Source organism: Astatotilapia calliptera, chromosome 18 (assembly GCF_964374335.1).
Source record: "Astatotilapia calliptera chromosome 18, fAstCal68.1, whole genome shotgun sequence".
NCBI classification, from domain to species: Eukaryota; Metazoa; Chordata; class Actinopteri; order Cichliformes; family Cichlidae; genus Astatotilapia; species Astatotilapia calliptera.
In genome coordinates this window covers 24,826,885-24,846,599 of record NC_137439.1, presented here as the reverse complement: position 1 = coordinate 24,846,599, position 19,715 = coordinate 24,826,885, and the positions used below count along the sequence as shown (strand labels likewise).

General features: G+C 42.6%; 2 protein-coding genes and 1 long non-coding RNA gene across 4 annotated transcripts in view; all 3 read left to right on the top strand.

Annotated features, from left to right (window-relative positions):
* wls (Wnt ligand secretion mediator) overlaps positions 1-14,994 on the top strand; it is a 29,710-nt gene extending 14,716 nt beyond the window's left edge. For both annotated transcript variants that reach the window (XM_026149440.2, XM_026149439.2), the window contains 6 exons: positions 10,607-10,704; positions 11,557-11,620; positions 12,223-12,366; positions 12,513-12,596; positions 12,707-12,875; positions 14,002-14,994. In XM_026149440.2, coding sequence (XP_026005225.1) covers positions 10,607-10,704; positions 11,557-11,620; positions 12,223-12,366; positions 12,513-12,596; positions 12,707-12,875; positions 14,002-14,111 — 669 coding nt within the window. In that variant the 3' untranslated portion in view covers positions 14,112-14,994. The remainder of the gene's footprint in view (positions 1-10,606; positions 10,705-11,556; positions 11,621-12,222; positions 12,367-12,512; positions 12,597-12,706; positions 12,876-14,001) is intronic.
* Positions 7,988-8,409, top strand: LOC113010418 (uncharacterized). The gene is made up of 2 exons (XR_003270346.2): positions 7,988-8,099; positions 8,347-8,409. It is a non-coding gene; the product is annotated as an uncharacterized LOC113010418 (long non-coding RNA).
* Positions 14,995-16,435: 1,441 nt separating the features above from the next.
* gng12a (guanine nucleotide binding protein (G protein), gamma 12a) overlaps positions 16,436-19,715 on the top strand; it is a 37,797-nt gene continuing 34,517 nt past the window's right edge. Inside the window, exon 1 of the mRNA XM_026149128.2 lies at positions 16,436-16,833. The gene's annotated coding sequence lies outside the window, so the exon portion shown is untranslated. The remainder of the gene's footprint in view (positions 16,834-19,715) is intronic.

Here is a 19,715-nt window from a genome sequence, read left to right as displayed (position 1 = left end):
TTGAGCTGATATGATTAACAATGTATGCACAATCACTGTATTTTTCAAATGGGTTTTATCAGATGTTAATAGAAGGGAACATCATATTTTAAAAGTCCCCTGTTGGATCAGAGACTGGTACATTTTACATGTGTGATGCAGATGTTCAGTTGCTCTTGTGAGATCAAAAGCTGACATTTATGGCACTTCATACATTTGAGGCTGTGTTTGTGTAGGGCTCATGTACTTCCCACCTTGTCATACAACAGTATTGTTCCTCCCATTGACAGGACTTTGGTGAGACTACTAGAGAAGTTTTATCCCAGTACCCGCCCACTTTGCATAAACAAAGTGTGTGTGTGTGTGTGTGTGTGTGTGTGTGTGTGTGTGTGTGTGTGTGTGTGTGTGTGTGTGTGTGTGTGTGTGTGTGTGTGTGTGTGTGTGTGTGTGTGTGTGTGTGTGTGTGTGTGTGTGTGTGTGTGTGTGTGTGTGTGTGTGTGTGTGTGTGTGTGTGTTAATTGCACTGTAACACGTAGAGACGCCAGCAAATCACTATACAATGCTAAAGTGTTTGATCATGTTGTTACAAATTTGAACGACAGATTCAGACTGTGTACATGAAGACTTTTCACACCAGGCATTTTGACTAATCAAAACAGAAAAAGATGGTCAGGTGACTACTAAATAATTGATGACTCTGCTGTCTTAAAAAATTCCATACATTAGACAGGTGTGCTTATTATGTTGCCAAACAACTTCCAAATCCTTGGTGTTGGTCTCTGCAGATATCACAGACTTTATTAATTACACTTGTCCTTTTCGTGCTATTACTCATCCAAGTATCTGCTGCACAAAAGTTTATTAGATCTCTCCCTGTCAACATCTAATAGACACACCTTTTGGCATCATTTATAACCTCTGGTGTGTATTAACTCTGAACTCTTTCAGCTTGGTCAACTTGTGCTGAATATTAAACTTCAGTCCTTTCCCAATGCTTTCTTTCTGGATTCAAGTAGCTTACTACCGTAACTACTTGAAGACATTCACGTCGTCTCCTTAAAGCTCTTCTTGTGGCATGATACAGCAGGATCTCTTCATGTAAAGCAGCATGATGAGCCTTTTGGGTCCTTCTGCAGAGAAGTCTCAATATTATGATGGTGCCTGTTGATATTTTCGTCTTAATCCTGGGTACAGTGTCTGGACAGAAGTATTGAGGAACACCTCTTAATCTTTGAATTCAGGTGTTTTCAGCTCAGTTGCCACAGTTGTATAAAATTAAGCACCTAGCCAGTCAGTCTGCCTTTACAAACATTTGTCAAAAATGGGTCATTCTAAAGTGCTCACTGAATTTGGGTGTGGTTATGTAATAGGATGCCAGTGTTGTAGCCCAATCTGTTTTTAATTTTTCCCTCCTTGACATTCAGTGATCAACTGTCAGTGGTATTATTGCACTTTAAGTGTTTAGGAACCATAAAGGTGCTAGAGTGGTTACAGTGTGAGGTTATGGAGTGCTGAGGCACAAGTTGTGTCGCCAAGTCACAAAACTATGCTGGATAACTGCACAGGTCCAAATATCCTCTAGAATTAATCTTTAATCTGAGTAATTTATCACAGTGCTATTTCAGTAGTTACGTCTAAAATTGTTTTACTGTTATGGCATGCATAGGTTCTTTCTCTTCAGCACCCTCTGCTGGTCATAGTGGAAATACTCACCAGCTTTTATTTTGGTGGGGTTTTTCTGTGTTCCTGTGGGTAGAGGAAACAGGAAGCTGGTCGCTTGTTAGCCTGCAGAATATGTTGTTGCTCTTTAAAACGTTTCTGCCTTGGAGAGTTATTGCTTGTGAGTATTAATGTACAACATGTTTACAAGTTTATTTGGTGCATTTCTATTACATAGATTTGTTTAGAAACCAGTTATTTCATGTGCTATGTTTATCTTTGAGGAAGCTAAACTCGCTAAGTTGTATTGTGATCAATACTGAGTCGCTGTTGATTACACATACTATATAACAGTATAGTTCATATCTTAGAAGTGTGTGTAAAGAGGAAAAGACATCTTGTGACATTTACTTTGTGTTTGTTTTTAGTTTTACGGGAAGAAAAGGATGTCAATCATTGAACTACTGACGAAGTAAAAAGCCTTAAACTTACTTCCGCCTCCAATGTTCATTGGAACCGTTAGCTGTCTGTCAAGTTGGGCAAAGGGACGCACAATAAGGACAGAACAGTAAAAAAGCAGCTTCTCAGCAGGCAGAGATAATCAAAGACAGCAACTTCGTCTGCCAGCACGTCTCATCTCTACTACTGCTTACGCTTGCCACACAGCAGCATTGTGGGATGGAGGACACACAAGTCACAAAAGAAATAACGCAGCTGTCGGCTCTAGAGACCAGGTCAGTGGCCTCTATACCATCGAGTGGATCATCAGCCAGTCGAGCCGCTGCTGCAGCTCGTGCTAAACTGGAGGCAGCTCGCGCACGAGCTGATTATGCCAAAATAGAGTCAGAAATGATGATTTAAAAGGCTCGCATAGAAGCCAAATTGAACACTTTACAGTATGAAAAGGAGGTAGCAGCAGCTATGGCTGAAGCCAGCATCCTTGAGGTTGCAGCAGAGGAGTCTGTCAAAACTGAAAGGAAACCAGCCTTTGAAGAGACTGCTGAAAGGACACGGCAGTATGTGGAGCAGCATCTACAGCCAACCGAGAGTGCTAAACCAGAGGAAGAGCATAGAGAGTCAACTGTTCATGAGCTGAAGCCCACGATTCAACCCAGGCAAAGCTTTGGTACTCCATATGTTGAATCTCACTTGTTCAAAATGAGAAACAAAGCCATTCCAACATCAGGGCTATCTCAGGAACCAAAGTCTGGTATTTATCCCCACTCAACACCGCACCCACCAGAGAGCACAAGGGAAAGGTCGCCTGATCGAGTCATACCTCAACTCCTACCAGATGGCGGTGCTCAGGTGGGTGATATAGCAAGGTACTTGGCACGGAGGGATCTTATTAATGCTGGTCTCACAAAGTTTGATGACTGCCCTGAAAATTACTGGGCGTGGAAATCCTCCTTTCTGAATGCAATCAGTGGACTAAAACTCAGCCCCAGTGAGGAGTTGGACCTCCTTATTAAATGGCTAGGGCACGACTCAGCACGGCATGTGAAAAGAATAAAGACAGTGCATGTCTGTCGTCCTGAAGTTGGACTGGACAAAGCCTGGGAGCGTTTGGAGGAATGTTTTGGCTCTCCAGAGATAATTGAAAAAACACTGTTCGACAGGCTTACAAACTTCCCAAAGGTCAGTAGCAAAGATCCTGTTAAGCTGAGAGAGCTTAGTGACCTGCTGCAAGAGGTTGAGGCAGCAAAATCAGAGGGTTATCTCCCAGGGCTAAGCTATCTTGACACTGCACGTGGTGTCGCTCCAATTGTGGACAAGTTACCACACAATATCCAGGAAAAGTGGCTCTCTCAGGGTTTTAGGTATAAAGTTGACCATAGTGTCATTTTTCCGCCATTTTCCTTTCTCTGTGACTTTGTCTGCAGAGAGGCACAAGCCCGCAATGATCCAGGCTTCAGGCTCTTAGCATCTACAACAGACCACTTTAGATCAGATACTACAGTGAGGAAGACCTATAAGGGTTTGGTCTCTGCTCACAAGACGGAAATATCACAGGGGAAAGCTGGCCAAGACAGCGTGAGAGAGCAAACCTGTGATGTGGAAAGGCAGTGCCCTATTCATAAAAAGCCACATCCCCTCAAGCGCTGCAGAGGGTTTCGCAATAAACCCATTGAGGAGCGTAAGACCTTCCTCAAGGACAATGGTATCTGTTTTAGATGCTGTTCTTCCACTAGTCACATGGCCAAGAACTGTAGCACAACAATCAAGTGTACAGAATGTGAAAGCAGGAATCATATCTCTGCCCTTCATCCAGGACCACCTCCTGCAACTCTCTTTGGTCATGGCGGGGAGGGCACAGAAGAGACAACTCAGCCTGCTATAACATCGACTTGTACTGAAGTATGTGGAGAAGCTCAGAGAGGAAGATCCTGTTCTAAGATCTGCTTGGTAAAGGTTTTCCCAAAAGCGCAGCCAGAGCGAGTGACAAAGGCTTATGTCGTGCTCGATGATCAGAGTAATCGGTCACTTGCCAGGTCAGAGTTTTTTGATGTTTATGGCATAGAGGGGTCAGAGTCTCCATTCACACTTCGTACATGTGCGGGAACAACAGAAATGATGGGTAGAAGAGCTACAGGCTTTGTAGTGGAGTCACTAGACGGAGCCACATCAGTCACGCTGCCGACAATAATTGAATGTAATAACATTCCGAGTAACAGAGCTGAGATACCTACCCCTGAGGTGGCAGCAGAACATGCTCATCTAAGGCCAATAGCCCATCTCATCCCACCACTCGATCACAAAGCTGAGATCCTCCTTTTACTTGGACGTGACCTACTTAGTGTCCACAAAGCGAGGCAGCATAGAAACGGTCCTCACAATGCCCCATATGCACAGAAACTGGACCTGGGATGGGTCATCATTGGTGACGTCTGTTTAGGTGATGCTCATAAGCCTGCAGCTGTGGATGCCTATCACACTAATGTGCTTGAGAACAATCGCCCATCCTATTTCAGACCATGTCCAAATATGGTTCATATCAAAGAGAATTATGGGTCCAAGTCTGAGCGTAAAGCCTTCCCTACCACCGAAACACCTATAGTTAAGGCATGCACTCTTGGAAGCACCATCTTTGATACATCCGAGGACGATAACAAAATCGGCCTTTCTATTGAAGACAAACTGTTCCTAGAGGTCATGAAGAGAGAGATGTTCATAGATGACAGCAACAGCTGGGTGGTGCCACTTCCATTTAAGGGACCTCGCCAGTGGCTGCCCAACAATCGCGACCAGGCCGTCAAACGCTTATCCTCTCTTCAGCGCACCCTTGAAAAAAGGCCTGAAATGAAGAGGCATTTCTTTGCTTTCATGCAGAACATATTTGATCGTGACCATGCTGAACTGGCTCCTCCACTTGAGGTGGACAAGGAGTGCTGGTACTTACCTACGTTTGGGGTGTACCATCCTCAGAAGCCGGATCAGATCAGGGTTGTGTTTGACTCAAGTGCAAAGTGCCATGGCGTCTCTCTCAATGATGTTCTCCTCTCTGGACCTGACCTCAATAATAGCTTATTGGGAGTATTGTTGAGGTTCAGACGTGAAACTGTTGCAGTAACCGCTGACATTGAACAGATGTTTCACAGTTTCATTGTAAGAGAGGACCATCGAAACTATTTGCGCTTCCTCTGGCATGAAGACAACAATCCTGCCAATGACATCTGTGAGTATCAAATGAAGGTTCACGTGTTTGGCAACAGCCCCTCACCATCCGTAGCTATATACGGCCTTCGATGTGCAGCAGCTCATGGTGAAGAGGAATTCGGATCAGATGCACGACGCTTCATTAAGAGGGAGTTCTACGTTGACGATGCGCTTATGTCAAGGCCCACAGCCAGTGAATCTATTGATCTAATGAAGAGAGCACAGGAAATGCTTGCCACATCTAACCTTCGCCTGCATAAAATAGCATCAAACAGCTCTGAGGTTCTTGATGCGTTTTCTCCAGATGACCGTGCAAAGGGGCTTAAAGAGCTAAATCTGGAGACTGATGTGACACCTACACAGCGAAGTCTTGGTCTGATATGGGACCTAAAGAAAGACGCCTTTACCTTTCGAGTAGCAGAGACAGTGAAGCCCTTTACAAAGAGAGGTGTCTTAGCTACAATCAATGGTCTTTTTGATCCCTTAGGATTTGCTTCACCGGTTACAATCCAGGGAAAGATGCTGCTGAGAGAACTTTCAAGTGAGGCCCTAGACTGGGACACTCCACTGCCTAGAGGCCGAGTGGGATACATGGAAAGAATCTCTTGTCAATCTCAAGAATGTACATATTCCAAGGACCTACGCTTCTGCTACGATGTCAACAGCAATCAGAAAAGAGTTACACATCTTTTCAGATGCCTCCACTAAAGCCATTGCAGCAGTTGCTTTCCTAAAGACCACTGGCGAAAATCAGAACCATCAGGTGGGCTTCGTTCTAGGGAAAGCAAAATTGGCCCCACAATCTGCTCATACAATTCCAAGACTGGAATTGGGAGCTGCTGTTTTAGCTGCAGAGCTTGCTGAAGTCATCACAAGTGAACTGGACCTAAATCTTGAGGCAGTTGAATTCTACACACAGTCGTGTGGTTTTAGGCTATATAAGCAACCAGACGAAGAGGTTCTATGTATATGTTGGCAACAGGGTGCAGCGAATCAGGAGGATTTCAGGACCAAAACAATGGCACTATGTCCCTACGAGCTCTAACCCTGCTGACATAGGCACACGCTCGGTGCCTGCCGCCATGCTTGGTGACAGTGCCTGGCTTAAAGGACCTGCCTTCTTGTTACAAGCTAGTGTTACAAGAGAAGCTGAAACCTATGACCTTGTGGACCCCGAGTTGGATGATGAAATACGCAGCTTTGTCACTCACACGAGTAATGATGGGTCTCTGCTTGGATCGCAAAGGTTCAGACGTTTTTCCTCTTTGAAGAAACTCCTCAAGGCCCTTAGTTTGCTCATTCATATTGCAAAGGTCTTCAAGAGCAAAGATGAAGGTCCCTCTTGCAGTTCATGGCATCATTGCAAACAGTCTCGCACAGCAGAGGAACTGACAAAGGCTGAGATTGTCGTCATCAAAAGTGTGCAGAAGGAAATGTTTGAGGAGGAACTTGCCTGTATTGCTAATGGTAAAGACATACCAAAACACAGCTCTTTACAAAAACTCAATCCCTACTGTGATGATGAAGGACTCTTGAGGATAGGTGGAAGGCTCAAACACGCCAACATCGACTACAAGGAGAAACATCCTCTCATTATTCCAGGTGGTAGCCATGTTGCCAAGTTGATAGTAGAACACCATCACCAGCGAGTAATGCATCAGGGACGGGTGTTCACAGAAGGTGCAGTCCGTACTGCTGGATATTGGATTACAGGAGCAAGGAGGCTAATCAAACAGATTATCCACAACTGTATCACCTGCAACAGACTTAGGAAGAAAGCAACTGAGCAAAGAATGGCAGATCTGCCTTCTGATCGTATCAGCACCGAACCTCCTTTCACCTTCGTGGGTTTGGATGTATTTGGCCCTTGGTCTGTGGTCACAAGGCGCACAAGAGGAGGCCAGGCAAATAGCAGAAGGTGGGCTGTTCTTTTTACGTGTCTTAGCACACGTGCTGTGCACATTGAACTGATTGAGTCGATGGACGCATCAAGTTTCATCAATTCCCTGCGTCGATTCTTCAGTTTGAGAGGGCAGAGATAACAGCCATCATTAATGCTAGACCTTTGTCTCCTATCACAACAGATCCTGACACACCCTTCCTGTTGACACCTTCCATGCTTCTCACTCAGAAGGTGTGCACTCCTCTTCCCCCTCCGGGAAATTTTATTGAGAAAGATCTCCATTGACAGCAGTGGAGGCAAGTTCAACACCTTGCAAACACATTTTGGACCAGATGGAGACGGGAGTACTTAGGGACACTGCAAAGCCGGAACAAGTGGCAACGTAACCATACAAACCTCAAGGTGGGAGATTTGGTGCTCATCAAAGACGCACAAGCGAGGCGGAATGAATGGCCAATGGGACTTGTCAACCAGATCTTCCCGGATAAGGATGGCAGGGTCAGGAAGATTGAAGTGAGGGTCTCGAGAAATGGAACTATTAATACTTACCTGAGACCTGTGTCAGAGACAGTGTTATTGATGTCCCCAAAGGACTGAGAAGTATGTGTGTCATGATGGTAAACATTGTATTCAGATATAATCTGTAAAATCTTGCAGTTTATGATGTTTCAGTTGGTTCATAATGGTATTTTACAATACCAGACGGGGAGTGTTATGGCATGCATAGGTTCTTTCTCTTCAGCACCCTCTGCTGGTCATAGTGGAAATACTCACCAGCTTTTATTTTGGTGGGGTTTTTCTGTGTTCCTGTGGGTAGAGGAAACAGGAAGCTGGTCGCTTGTTAGCCTGCAGAATATGTTGTTGCTCTTTAAAACGTTTCTGCCTTGGAGAGTTATTGCTTGTGAGTATTAATGTACAACATGTTTACAAGTTTATTTGGTGCATTTCTATTACATAGATTTGTTTAGAAACCAGTTATTTCATGTGCTATGTTTATCTTTGAGGAAGCTAAACTCGCTAAGTTGTATTGTGATCAATACTGAGTCACTGTTGATTACACATACTATATAACAGTATAGTTCATATCCTAGAAGTGTGTGTAAAGAGGAAAAGACATCTTGTGACATTTACTTTGTGTTTGTTTTTAGTTTTACGGGAAGAAAAGGATGTCAATCATTGAACTACTGACGAAGTAAAAAGCCTTAAACTTACTTCCGCCTCCAATGTTCATTGGAACCGTTAGCTGTCTGTCAAGTTGGGCAAAGGGACGCACAATAAGGACAGAACATTTACTAACAAATCAAAGAATCTGTATTTCTGTGTGTCCTTCACCTGTCTGTCACAAATCTACCTCACACTCACTGAATGTACTGCTAATGTTGTTCGGATGAAATATTTGGTATTTTTCCTATTTCTTGGAAATCAATGGATGGAGCCTGTTTCTCCTGTGAACAGGCATCATCAAATGTGAGATGTCACAGGTCAGAGAATTTTGCAACTACTGAAGCTTGATTTACAGTGGGGCAAAAAAGTATTTAGTCAGCCACCGATTGTGCAAGTTCCCCCTAAATGATGACAGAGGTCAGTAATTTGCACCAGAGGTACACTTCAACTGTGAGAGACAGAATGTGAAAAAAAAAATCCATGAATCTACATGGTAGGATTTGTAAAGAATTTATTCGTAAATCAGGGTGGAAAATAAGTATTTGGTCAATAACAAAAATACAACTCATTACTTTGTAACATAACCTTTGTTGGCAATAACAGAGGTCAAACGTTTACTATAGGTCTTTACCAGGTTTGCACACACAGTAGCTGGTATTTTGGCCCATTCCTCCATGCAGATCTTCTCGAGAGCAGTGATGTTTTGGGGCTGTCGCCGAGCAACACGGACTTTCAACTCCCGCCACAGATTTTCTATGGGGTTGAGGTCTGGAGACTGGCTAGGCCACTCCAGGACTTTCAAATGCTTCTTACGGAGCCACTCCTTTGTTGCCCGGGCGGTGTGTTTTGGATCATTGTCATGTTGGAAGACCCAGCCTCATTTCATCTTCAAAGTTCCCACTGATGGAAGGAGGTTTTGGCTCAAAATCTCACGATACATGGCCCCATTCATTCTGTCCTTAACACGGATCAGTCGTCCTGTCCCCTTGGCAGAAAAACAGCCCCATAGCATGATGTTTCCACCCCCATGCTTCACAGTAGGTATGGTGTTCTTGGGATGCAACTCAGTATTCTTCTTCCTCCAAACACGACGAGTTGAGTTTATACCAAAAAGTTCTACTTTGGTTTCATCTGACCACATGACATTCTCCCAATCCTCTGCTGTATCATCCATGTGCTCTCTGGCAAACTTCAGACGGGCCTGGACATGCACTGGCTTCAGCAGCGGAACACGTCTGGCACTGCGGGATTTGATTCCCTGCCGTTGTAGTGTGTTACTGATGGTGACCTTTGTTACTTTGGTCCCAGCTCTCTGCAGGTCATTCACCAGGTCCCCCCGTGTGGTTCTGGGATCTTTGCTCACCGTTCTCATGATCATTTTGACCCCACGGGATGAGATCTTGCGTGGAGCCCCAGATCGAGGGAGATTATCAGTGGTCTTGTATGTCTTCCATTTTCTGATGATTGCTCCCACAGTTGATTTTTTCACACCAAGCTGCTTGCCTATTGTAGATTCACTCTTCCCAGTCTGGTGCAGGTCTACAATACTTTTCCTGGTGTCCTTCGAAAGCTCTTTGGTCTTGGCCATGGCGGAGTTTGGAGTCTGACTGTTTGAGGCTGTGGACAGGTGTCTTTTATACAGATGATGAGTTCAAACAGGTGCCATTCATACAGGTAACGAGTGGGGGACAGAAAAGCTTCTTACAGAAGACGTTACAGGTCTGTGAGAGCCAGAGATTTTCCTTGTTTGAGGTGACCAAATACTTATTTTCCACCCTAATTTACGAATAAATTCTTTACAAATCCTACCATGTGAATTCATGGATTTTTTTTTTTCACATTCTGTCTCTCACAGTTGAAGTGTACCTCTGGTGCAAATTACTGACCTCTGTCATCATTTTAAGTGGGGGAACTTGCACAATCGGTGGCTGACTAAATACTTTTTTGCCCCACTGTAGGTCTTCGTAGTATCAGAAGTTATCATAGTTTCGAAATTACCCTCCACTGACTGTGAGATCTACATTTGCTGGTTAACATGTCTGTGACAGTGAGCACAGACATTAGTTGATTTTTAAGATCGCAGTCCAGTCAATCAGTCAATCACAAATCAAAAACTCTGATGAAGATGGTGTGTTTATAAAAGGACATCTGTTTCATCTATAGCATGGCCATTCCTCGAGAAGGTAGCATGCAGTAAGTGATGAAATGTGAAAAACATCTGTCTGTTTTGTGCTTCTCTTTCAGGACCAGACAGAGAGGAACCGTTTCTCAATTTACTGGAAGCAGGTCGGACCTGTCGTGTTTGGTTCCTTCTGCCTCTTTATCTTTGACATGTGTGAGAGGTGAGACTAAGTTTTCATTAAACACAGTTTTAAATAACCATATTAAAACGGAGTATGTCCATTGCATTATAGAGGTGCGTTTACAGCAAACCACAGACGGTATAAAAGATGGACGTAGCCACCGTGACCTCACTCATTGGTTGGCAAAGTCTTGTTTATGAACCTTTGAACTGGGCGTTTTTTGCGGTCTCTGTTTGGAAACCAGACGTACAGGGAATGGATTGATTTGATAACAGCTGAAGACAATGCATGCTCATTGGCTACTGATTTGTTACTCACAAGCTGTTAGCCAATCGATATACCCTAGATCAGCATTCCCCAACCCCAGTCGTTTGGTACCAGGCTGCGAGAGTTGAGGCCCGGGGGGGAGGGAATTTCTGGAATTTTTATCTTTTTTTTTATTTTATTGTTTTTATGCTTAACTTGGTTTCCCTGGGTCTTTATCCGTGACACCTTAAAGACCGGTCCGTGAAAATATTGTCAGACATAAACTGGTTCGTGGCGCAAAAAAGGTTGGGGACCGCTGCCCTAGATAATGCCCCGTTTTAACTCCTATGAGCATATTCTATGCAAGTTTTGTGATTTATTTACATGACACTATTAATTGAGTCCAGATACTCATCAGGAGACTATATAATTTCTTTTTTCAAACCACAATAGTCACTCCTTATTTGCAACTGCTATGGCTAATTGTTCAAAATTAGTTAAATGTACTGCATTGTACCAGTATTTTTCTTTTCCATGGGTTGTGTGTTATCATATTACTCCTTCGAAGTGTGTCTGTATATAAAAAAAGATTTCTGTCATACTTGATGTTTGTTTTTTTTATTTATTTATTTTTCTCCTCCTTAGAGGTGTCCAGCTGAAAAATCCCTTCTACAGCATCTGGGCTTCGGACATAGGAACAGAGCTGGCTGTATCCTTTTTATGACCAAATGTTGAACATTCATTAGGGAGAAATGATGACAGTGGAGACCCTATGGCAGAGTAAATTACCAAAGCATGACTTCTGAGTTTAGCATGAATAAACATTGTTATGGTTGATCTTCTGCTTCATTTGTTGGAACAGATTAATTTCCTCATTGATACTATGCCAGCTTCCAAACTGCACTTGGCTTCTGCACAAACTGGCAACTGTATTCTCTTGACTAATATGATGATATGAAACATTCAGTTATGCCATATGTGCATTGCTGAGGGTTCTTGTGTTTACGTGTGCATATCCATTTTTGTTTGCTTGGCGATCTGATTGATGTAAAATTCATCAGCACACAACCTTTTTTATTTTTTTGGTCACCTTAGCTGCTTTAAAATATATTGTACAATGATCCATAACTGCATGAATAGAGTTGTGGGTTTATGAGTATAACTTTATAAGTTTTTTCACCTCAGACATTATTGTGAAAATGTGTTTTGTAAGTTTAAATTTGTGGAACCTTTTCATCTATTTTCACTATTAGTAGTACGACTACGACTACTACGACGACTACTACTTACTTCCTTGACAAGTTTCCTTAGATGGCTTTCATAATTGTGGCAGGGATCTGTGCGTGTCTCTACTTTCTCTTCCTCTGTTTCATGGTTTTTCAAGTCTTCCGCAACATTAGTGGCAAGAGGATGTCCCTCCCTGCCATGTCTAAGGCCAGACAGCTTCACTATGAGGTGTGTGTCTGCGGTTTAGTTAGTTTGTCATGCCAGTGTGTTTAGATCTAGGTTTTTTATTATCTTACACACACATTAATGCACTCCTAACAGTGTTGTGACGCTTAATGTTTTCTTACTAAGTAATCCCACTGTCATCATTTTAGGGTCTGATTTTTAGGTTCAAATTCCTCATGCTGGTCACTCTGGCCTGTGCTGCACTGACAGTGATCTTCTTCATCATAAGTCAGGTGAGTCTCATTCATAAAGTTACGGAATCTGTTGTGTCTCAGAGTAAGGGCCAGTTACGACATTGAAAGGACAAAATCATTAAAAATGATCTCTCTTGGTTTTGGTCCAGGTGAATGAAGGTCACTGGCACTGGGGAGAACACACAGTGCAGGTGAACAGCGCCTTCTTCACTGGCATCTACGGTATGTGGAATCTGTACGTGTTCGCCATCATGTTTCTCTATGCACCGTCTCACAAACACTATGGAGATGAGCAGTCAAGTGGTCAGTGCATCACTGGTAAGTACACCTTTCTACTTGCCTTATAATTAACCCGCTTTTTTATTTTTTTATTTTGGTCTCTAAAAATTACCAAATCATGGCAATAAATTATTGATAAGGCTAGTTTTTATTGCTTGCTCCTAGACGTAACCCCTTTCTCTTCATTGTATTAAAGCTGAATTTTATTAATGCAGGCAGCACGGTGGCACGGTGGTTAGCACTGTTGCCGCACAGCAAGAAGATCCTGAGTTCAATTCCACCATCAGGCCGGGGTCTTTCTGTGTGGAGTTTGCATGTTCTCCCCGTGTTTGCGTGGGTTCCCTCCGGGTACTCCGGCTTCCTCCCACCGTCCAAAAACATGCAGTTAGTGGGGATAGGTTAATTGGAAAATCCAAATTGCCATTAGGTGTGAATGTGAGTGCGAATGGTTGTCTGTCCCTGTGTGTTGGCCCTGCGACAGACTGGCGACCTGTCCAGAGTGTACCCCGCCTCTCGCCCTATGACAGCTGGGATAGGCTCCAGCGCCCCCCGCGACCCTGAAAAGGATAAGCGGAAGCGAATGGATGGATGGATTTTATTAATGCCCCCAGTAGCTCTTACTTCAGTCTAATAGAGAGCAAGTATCTGTCTCCTCTTGTAAAGCTGCCTATTCATCCAAAGTTTGTTTTTTGGAGTGAGTGAGAAAGGCTTGATTCCCAGGGGAAAGAAGGGTCTCTTTGGCCTGAGAGTGAGATTCTAATGGACACCAGGCTTCCTTCCAGGCGGAAAAGAAGGGAACAGTGAAGAGAGGGGGTGGGGCGAAGAGCAAGGAAGTAATGAAAACCATCCATCCATCTCCTGACGTCAGTGGCATGAGAGAGAGAAAAAGAGGGTTTGAAGTTTGGAAGCTTTCCCTGAAGTGCGTCAAGGGGTCTCGTGGGAGGAGCAGCTCTCTCCAAGCTTCACTCTCCATGTTTTGATTTACTTTTTCAGCTCTCTAGTTTCACTTCTGCTTTGCGCAAGCTGAGAGTGTTTATGTAAATGAAATTCAGCTAAAGCAGCTTGATATGCAACAGACTCCTGCCTGCAGTAATGTAAAGTTGGAAAAAGCCCAAAAAGGACTAAAGATGTCCTGAAAAATGTGATGATGATGTTTTATGTGCAGGTGATGGCGGAGCGAACAGCGGCGAAGACCTCCATCTGACCACAACTATCACGCATCTCGATGGTCCCACTGTGGTCTACAAGATGACTGGCAAAGAAGCCCAGGAATAGATTTAACACTGTTACGCAGACTCCCATCTACTCTCTGCTCCACCACTGATGTATATGTAATCAAACAGGCTTCCTCTTTATGTCTGAAGTGGCTCTAAAATGGGATCGACAATCCACCTTGCATGCAATTACCATCACCCCGAAATTGCTCTCTGGCATCAAACCACGAGGTTGTTTAAAAGCCAGTATGTTCCCAAAGTGTCTTTTTGTATTTGTAAAGGCTGAATATCAGCACTCCTATCAGTCCTGTTCATTTCACGGTGGAATTTCTTCTCACATTTCATACTTTATTGTAAACTATGTGGTGTTTGTTAATGTTGCACAATACCTTTCACACAAAGTCTGGTACTGAAAAAGCTGCTTTACAGGGAGACGAAAGCAGTTCTTTGTGGCGTGAGCCGCTGTCGCACTCCTGTGCCATTTGTTTTAAAAACCTGAGCTGACGAAGACCGACTGCAAGATGTTTTAGACACGTGGTTTGATTTTCTGCTTTATTAGGGGGCGTTTTCTCATTCAAGGCGTTCAGAACCTGTCACAAACGTATGTGTCATAGAAAATAGATCATATGGAGTACTGCTGTCACAATTAGTCATTCAAGTCCTTTTAAAAAAAACAAACAAACAAAAAAAAATATATATATATATATCTCACTGGGGAAATGTACAGACCATAGCCACATTGGGAAATGCATACTGTATGTTTATTTGGTTACAATGTCGATATCTATTTTTCATAAAGTGCTTATTTTCAACTTCACAAAATATATGCATCCAGCTCTATCAATATTTTTGAAGTTGATTGTAGCCTATTACACTTTTTTTTTTTTAAGTTTAGTCTCTTTTATTTGCTTTTTATGCTGATTTAAATAAAAACTTTTACTTAATGTGTGTATTGTTAAGACTTTTTCTTTTAATTCAGACCAACCAAAGAAATAAAAATGTGTTTTTGTGAAGGGTTTTAATGCATAAACCGTTGGACACTTCTGCTGCACACAGAAAGGAAAGAGTGCGCCTCAGCAAGGCTAACAGCAGAATGACAGTGCTGCTTTCACTTTTGTCAAGTTAGCTGGAGACTTTTGGTGTAACAGGAAACAGATTCAGTGTTTATTCTAAACATTAAGAATAAGGGAAAATCTTTACTGTGTTTCATTGAGAATTTTCTTGCATATCTGCATGTTGGTCCCAGAGAGGACTTTGGTACTCTGAATGCAGCTTTCTGTGTTGCTACTACTGAGTATATCTTGATTAGAAATTTTCTTTCCGGGTTATAGTTGATGTAAAACCAAGTAAAACTGTATTTTTTCTGTGTAGTTTGTTACCAATGCTTTGTTTTGTTTTTCTTTTTAATCCTTATTTTTTACATTAGTTTTTGTTACTGTTGATGTTTAATTTAGTGTTTTTAAATAATATGCTGAGTATTTTTTTGGTCTTTTTGTTTTGTTTCGGGTTTTTTTGTTTGTTTTAGCATGCATGTAGCATGATTAAACACGTTCAGAGTAGGTAATACAATACAGACAGAACTTTTGAGTTGATTCTCTCATATATACTAACCAGCTGCGTTATTGTGGAAAAGCTGCTTATATCTAACCAGCCATTCCCATGTCATCACACCGAATGCATTAGGCAGGTAAACAAAGTCAAGGCAACATTCTGAAATACAAACCGGACAACAGAATAGGGAAGAAAAAAGATTTAAGTGACTTTGTGGTTGTTGGGTGTCAGGCTGCTCTAAGTAGTTTGGAAACTGATGATCTACTGGGATTTTTCCACACAACCATGTCTGGGGGTTTACAGAGAAAGGTTTGAAAATATCCAGAAATCTGGATTAAAATTGTCTGGTTAATGTCAGAGGACAATGGCTAGACTGCTTCAGGCTCATACTAGAAGAAAATCTCTAAAGGCACCGCGCACTGAATTTTAAAGCAGCAGTAGACGACCACCAGATATCATTCCTGTCAGCTAAAGACAGAAAACGAAGGCTGCAATTCACACAGGAAAAGGGAATCCACCAAAGCACTAGCATGTACCTAATAAAGTGGCCCGTGACTTTAGACTTCCAATTCTCAATGAATATTTACACCAGGACCTCACTGACTAAAATATAAACCATTTCCCGTGTGCTTTAATTTTATTAATTTTTTATAATTAAGAGTGTTTATTAGAAATGCATTTCTCGTTATCTGTGGCAACCGATGCAGAAATAACAGCAAATTTACATTTAAAAGGCCAACTTTACACTTAGCTTTTTAGATTAAATTCGATGTAATAATGCAGTAGCTTAGACTGCTCGACTTTCATTTTATTGTGAAATTTTACGGAAGTCGCGTCTGAGCGGTGGGTAGCTTGAAGCTGGCGGTCGTCCTGCGTTTCGGTTGGTCCGCCTCTCTCCCGACAAAATTCGGCTGTTCTCGACGCAAAGCGTCCAAGTGGAGGAAAAGGAAAGAAAAGGGGGAAGCTGGCGAAGAAGAAAAAGTAAACCACAATTAAAAGAAATTAGCTCTAAACGTCCGCAGAAAGTGAAAGCTGAGCTTGGAAGTCGACGGCGAGGTCTCCGCTGAGCTTGTTTTCCACAGTCTGTGGTGTAAACACGTTAGTGTAGTTCTGACATTGCGCCGTGAGAGACAGAGCTGAGGGAAAGGTCTCCTCCCAGTCTGTTGACGGAGACAGTTTGGCTTCAGTGGAAGGAGACACGGCTATACCTGACTGCACAGTACACCGGCCAGGTAAGACTGCAAACATGTTGATAAAATGTCACATTAGTAGCCGATATAACGAGCTTTACGCTGAAGCAACAGTTGGTCTCAATCTGTTCTACTATGAGACATATTTACTGTCAGCTGCCAGCTTTCACAGTCTCCCTCCGCCTGTGCAACACTTAGGTGGCACCACAGACAGTTTAGACACACAAATGTTATTTCTGCAGTTGTGTGTCTACAAAGAAATGTGTGATTCGTTTGGTATTCAACAGGTGAAAAGCTTTTAACTGAAGGTTTGTTCAACACACTGCTGCCTTCTGCCCCGATTATTCCCCAAAGGCCCCACCTACTGTGTTTGCCACATAGTGACTTATTTTGAAAAGCAGATAGATTATTCTAGAAGAGAAAATAAAACCAAGCCACTTCCTTCATGGCAAATCAGATGTATAATGGGTAGGGACATTACTAGTGTAAGCCCACCACGAACCAGTTCTGAGCCTGGGAAGTGGCTGAGATGTTTACATGGGGCATCAACAGTTCAGGCCATTAGGAGGACAGAATACAGACCAGCCATTGATAAGCCCAACTCATTAGTACCCCATTCACTGCCATCAAAGCTTCCTCTCGACATGAGTGGATCACACCGCACACAGTGGAAGCCCAGGAGCATACATTTCCTGTCTTCACGTTCCTGACATGCCATGACGTTTTATTTTGAAGGAGTGAACTGCCTCAGAAGTCAGAAGAGATGAAGTGACCGAATCTGTGCCACTGCGTTATCCAATTATAGAAGCTTTTAAGTTTACTGTTTCATTAATGAAGGAACTGACAGCCCTACAGTGCTGGGTCCAGTCATAAGGCTGCTATTATGCTATTACATGGAACAGACTCTTTAAAAAAAACAAAACAACTTATTTTCAGCTCTTTAAAAAAAAAAAATGACAGAACAGCTCCTCAGATGAGATTTGGGATGGTTTCAACGTGTTATCACCTAAAAAAAAAACCATTGATTCTTTTTTAGCGGCACCCGCTGCATTTGTAGTTGTGTGAGTAGGTTAGCTGGATAGCTGGCAGGATTTAGTATGACGTGTGATGCATGTAAATTGATTAGTAACAGAGGAAGGGGGCTATGTGATCGAGATGGGAACCATGTCCTGCTTAACGCAGCGGTTGGATGAGAGAGGAACGGGGAGGGGAACTCCTTGTAAGCTGCAAGACTGAATGGAAGATCACTTTTGTTTTGTTTCCTTCCTCCTTCCCCATCTGAGCCAAGTTGTGGGATGTGGCCGCACATGCAGCTGTCACCAATGCTGTAATCCTTTATCTGTGAATGGCGTGCATCTCCTCCTCCGACACAGAATGCTGCTTGACTCGATTGGCAGCGAGTTTTTGACAAGCAGGAGGAAAATGCAGCGGTGACCACCGTCTAAGACCAGGATCTGTTTCCTCATAGAGCTCTCTGTGATTCCCCGCAGTGGAGAGTTTTGTTGAAGTAGGAGGCGGTATGTGTGTACGTGCCTGTGTGTGCCTGCTTTCGTGTCTTTTCAGTGATCTCACTACTTCCTTAGTGGGCTGAGATTCACATATTTTTCTCAACATGTTATTCACACGCAGAAACCGGCATGACTTACAGGCTACTGAGTAAATTATATGTTTCTAAAAGTATTTGTGCTAAAGTACATGTTATTACATTCACACCCTTTCTCCTCTCAATTCCTGAGTCCTTTAAGTAACGTGACAACAACCTCATGGAAACACTGATATTTCTTTCAGCGCTGGAATAATTAGTCAGAGAAAGTTAATCACTTTAGCAGGCACCGATTCAATGCTCAGAAAAAGTCTTGAGTCACCCCTCATTTCTTTATACTTTGCTTCCTGGGAGCCAGATGTTCTCGTAAAATTTTAAAATGGACTTGAGCAATATTTCTCCAGGCTCTGTGAAAGCCATTCAAAGTTGTTCTTTGGTCATTAACTGCTATCGCACTCATTTCCAGTCCAGTCCCCGTATATGACCATTTTCAGAGGAATCTTATTTGTTTGATAGTACAGTCAACACAAAGTGATCTTTGAATGATTCACTTAACACAGACCTATGGGTCAATAAAAAATGTATCTAACTCAAGAGATAAACCAGTGATAGCAAAGAACCAATTTTAAAAAGTATTTCTAAGTACTTTGTTACTAGCAGCCTGTGACAAAAACACATGCTTCCATTTCTTCTTCTCCGACTTTAGTTGAATCCTCGAAAAATGCCATGGATAACACAGTTTGACAGGTATAAAATATTTTTTCCACCAATATAATAATTCCCAAAGAAATATTATTCAAAAACATGGGATTTATCAACATATTGTGCAGCATGTCCCTTAAAAATGTGAGGAATCTGGACAAGTCGGAGACAAAAAAGAAGTGGCAGATCTGAAAATAAAGAAGAAAAAAAAACCTATCTTTAGCAGATAAACATTATCTGAAAGTCATGTCCTTAGGAATAGGGGGAAAAATTCAGGAAAGACCTGATACAGGGCCTGAGATATACATGTGGTCATTCAGCTGATCTATCTACTGTTCCCTGAAGCCTCACCAGAAATGGTTTCCTTGGAAGGGTAGCTGTTAAGAGGCTATTCTTAATGAAGGTAAACAGAAACAAAAGGCCAACATATGCAAAATTGCACAAGAAATGGACCGAAAATTGTTGGCAACAGGTCTTATGGATTGATAAATCTAAATTTTAAATATTTGGTTCAAATAATTTTCAGTGAGTACAGAGGAGGTCAGGAGAGTATCTATAGCTGGGGGGCAGGATTGTCATCATTTGGGGCTGCATTTCAGCCAGTACTGAAAGTAGCCGGTCAGATTTTTGATCAACCATGCCATACCAGCTGTTAAGTGTTTAAATTGAAGACGAGGAT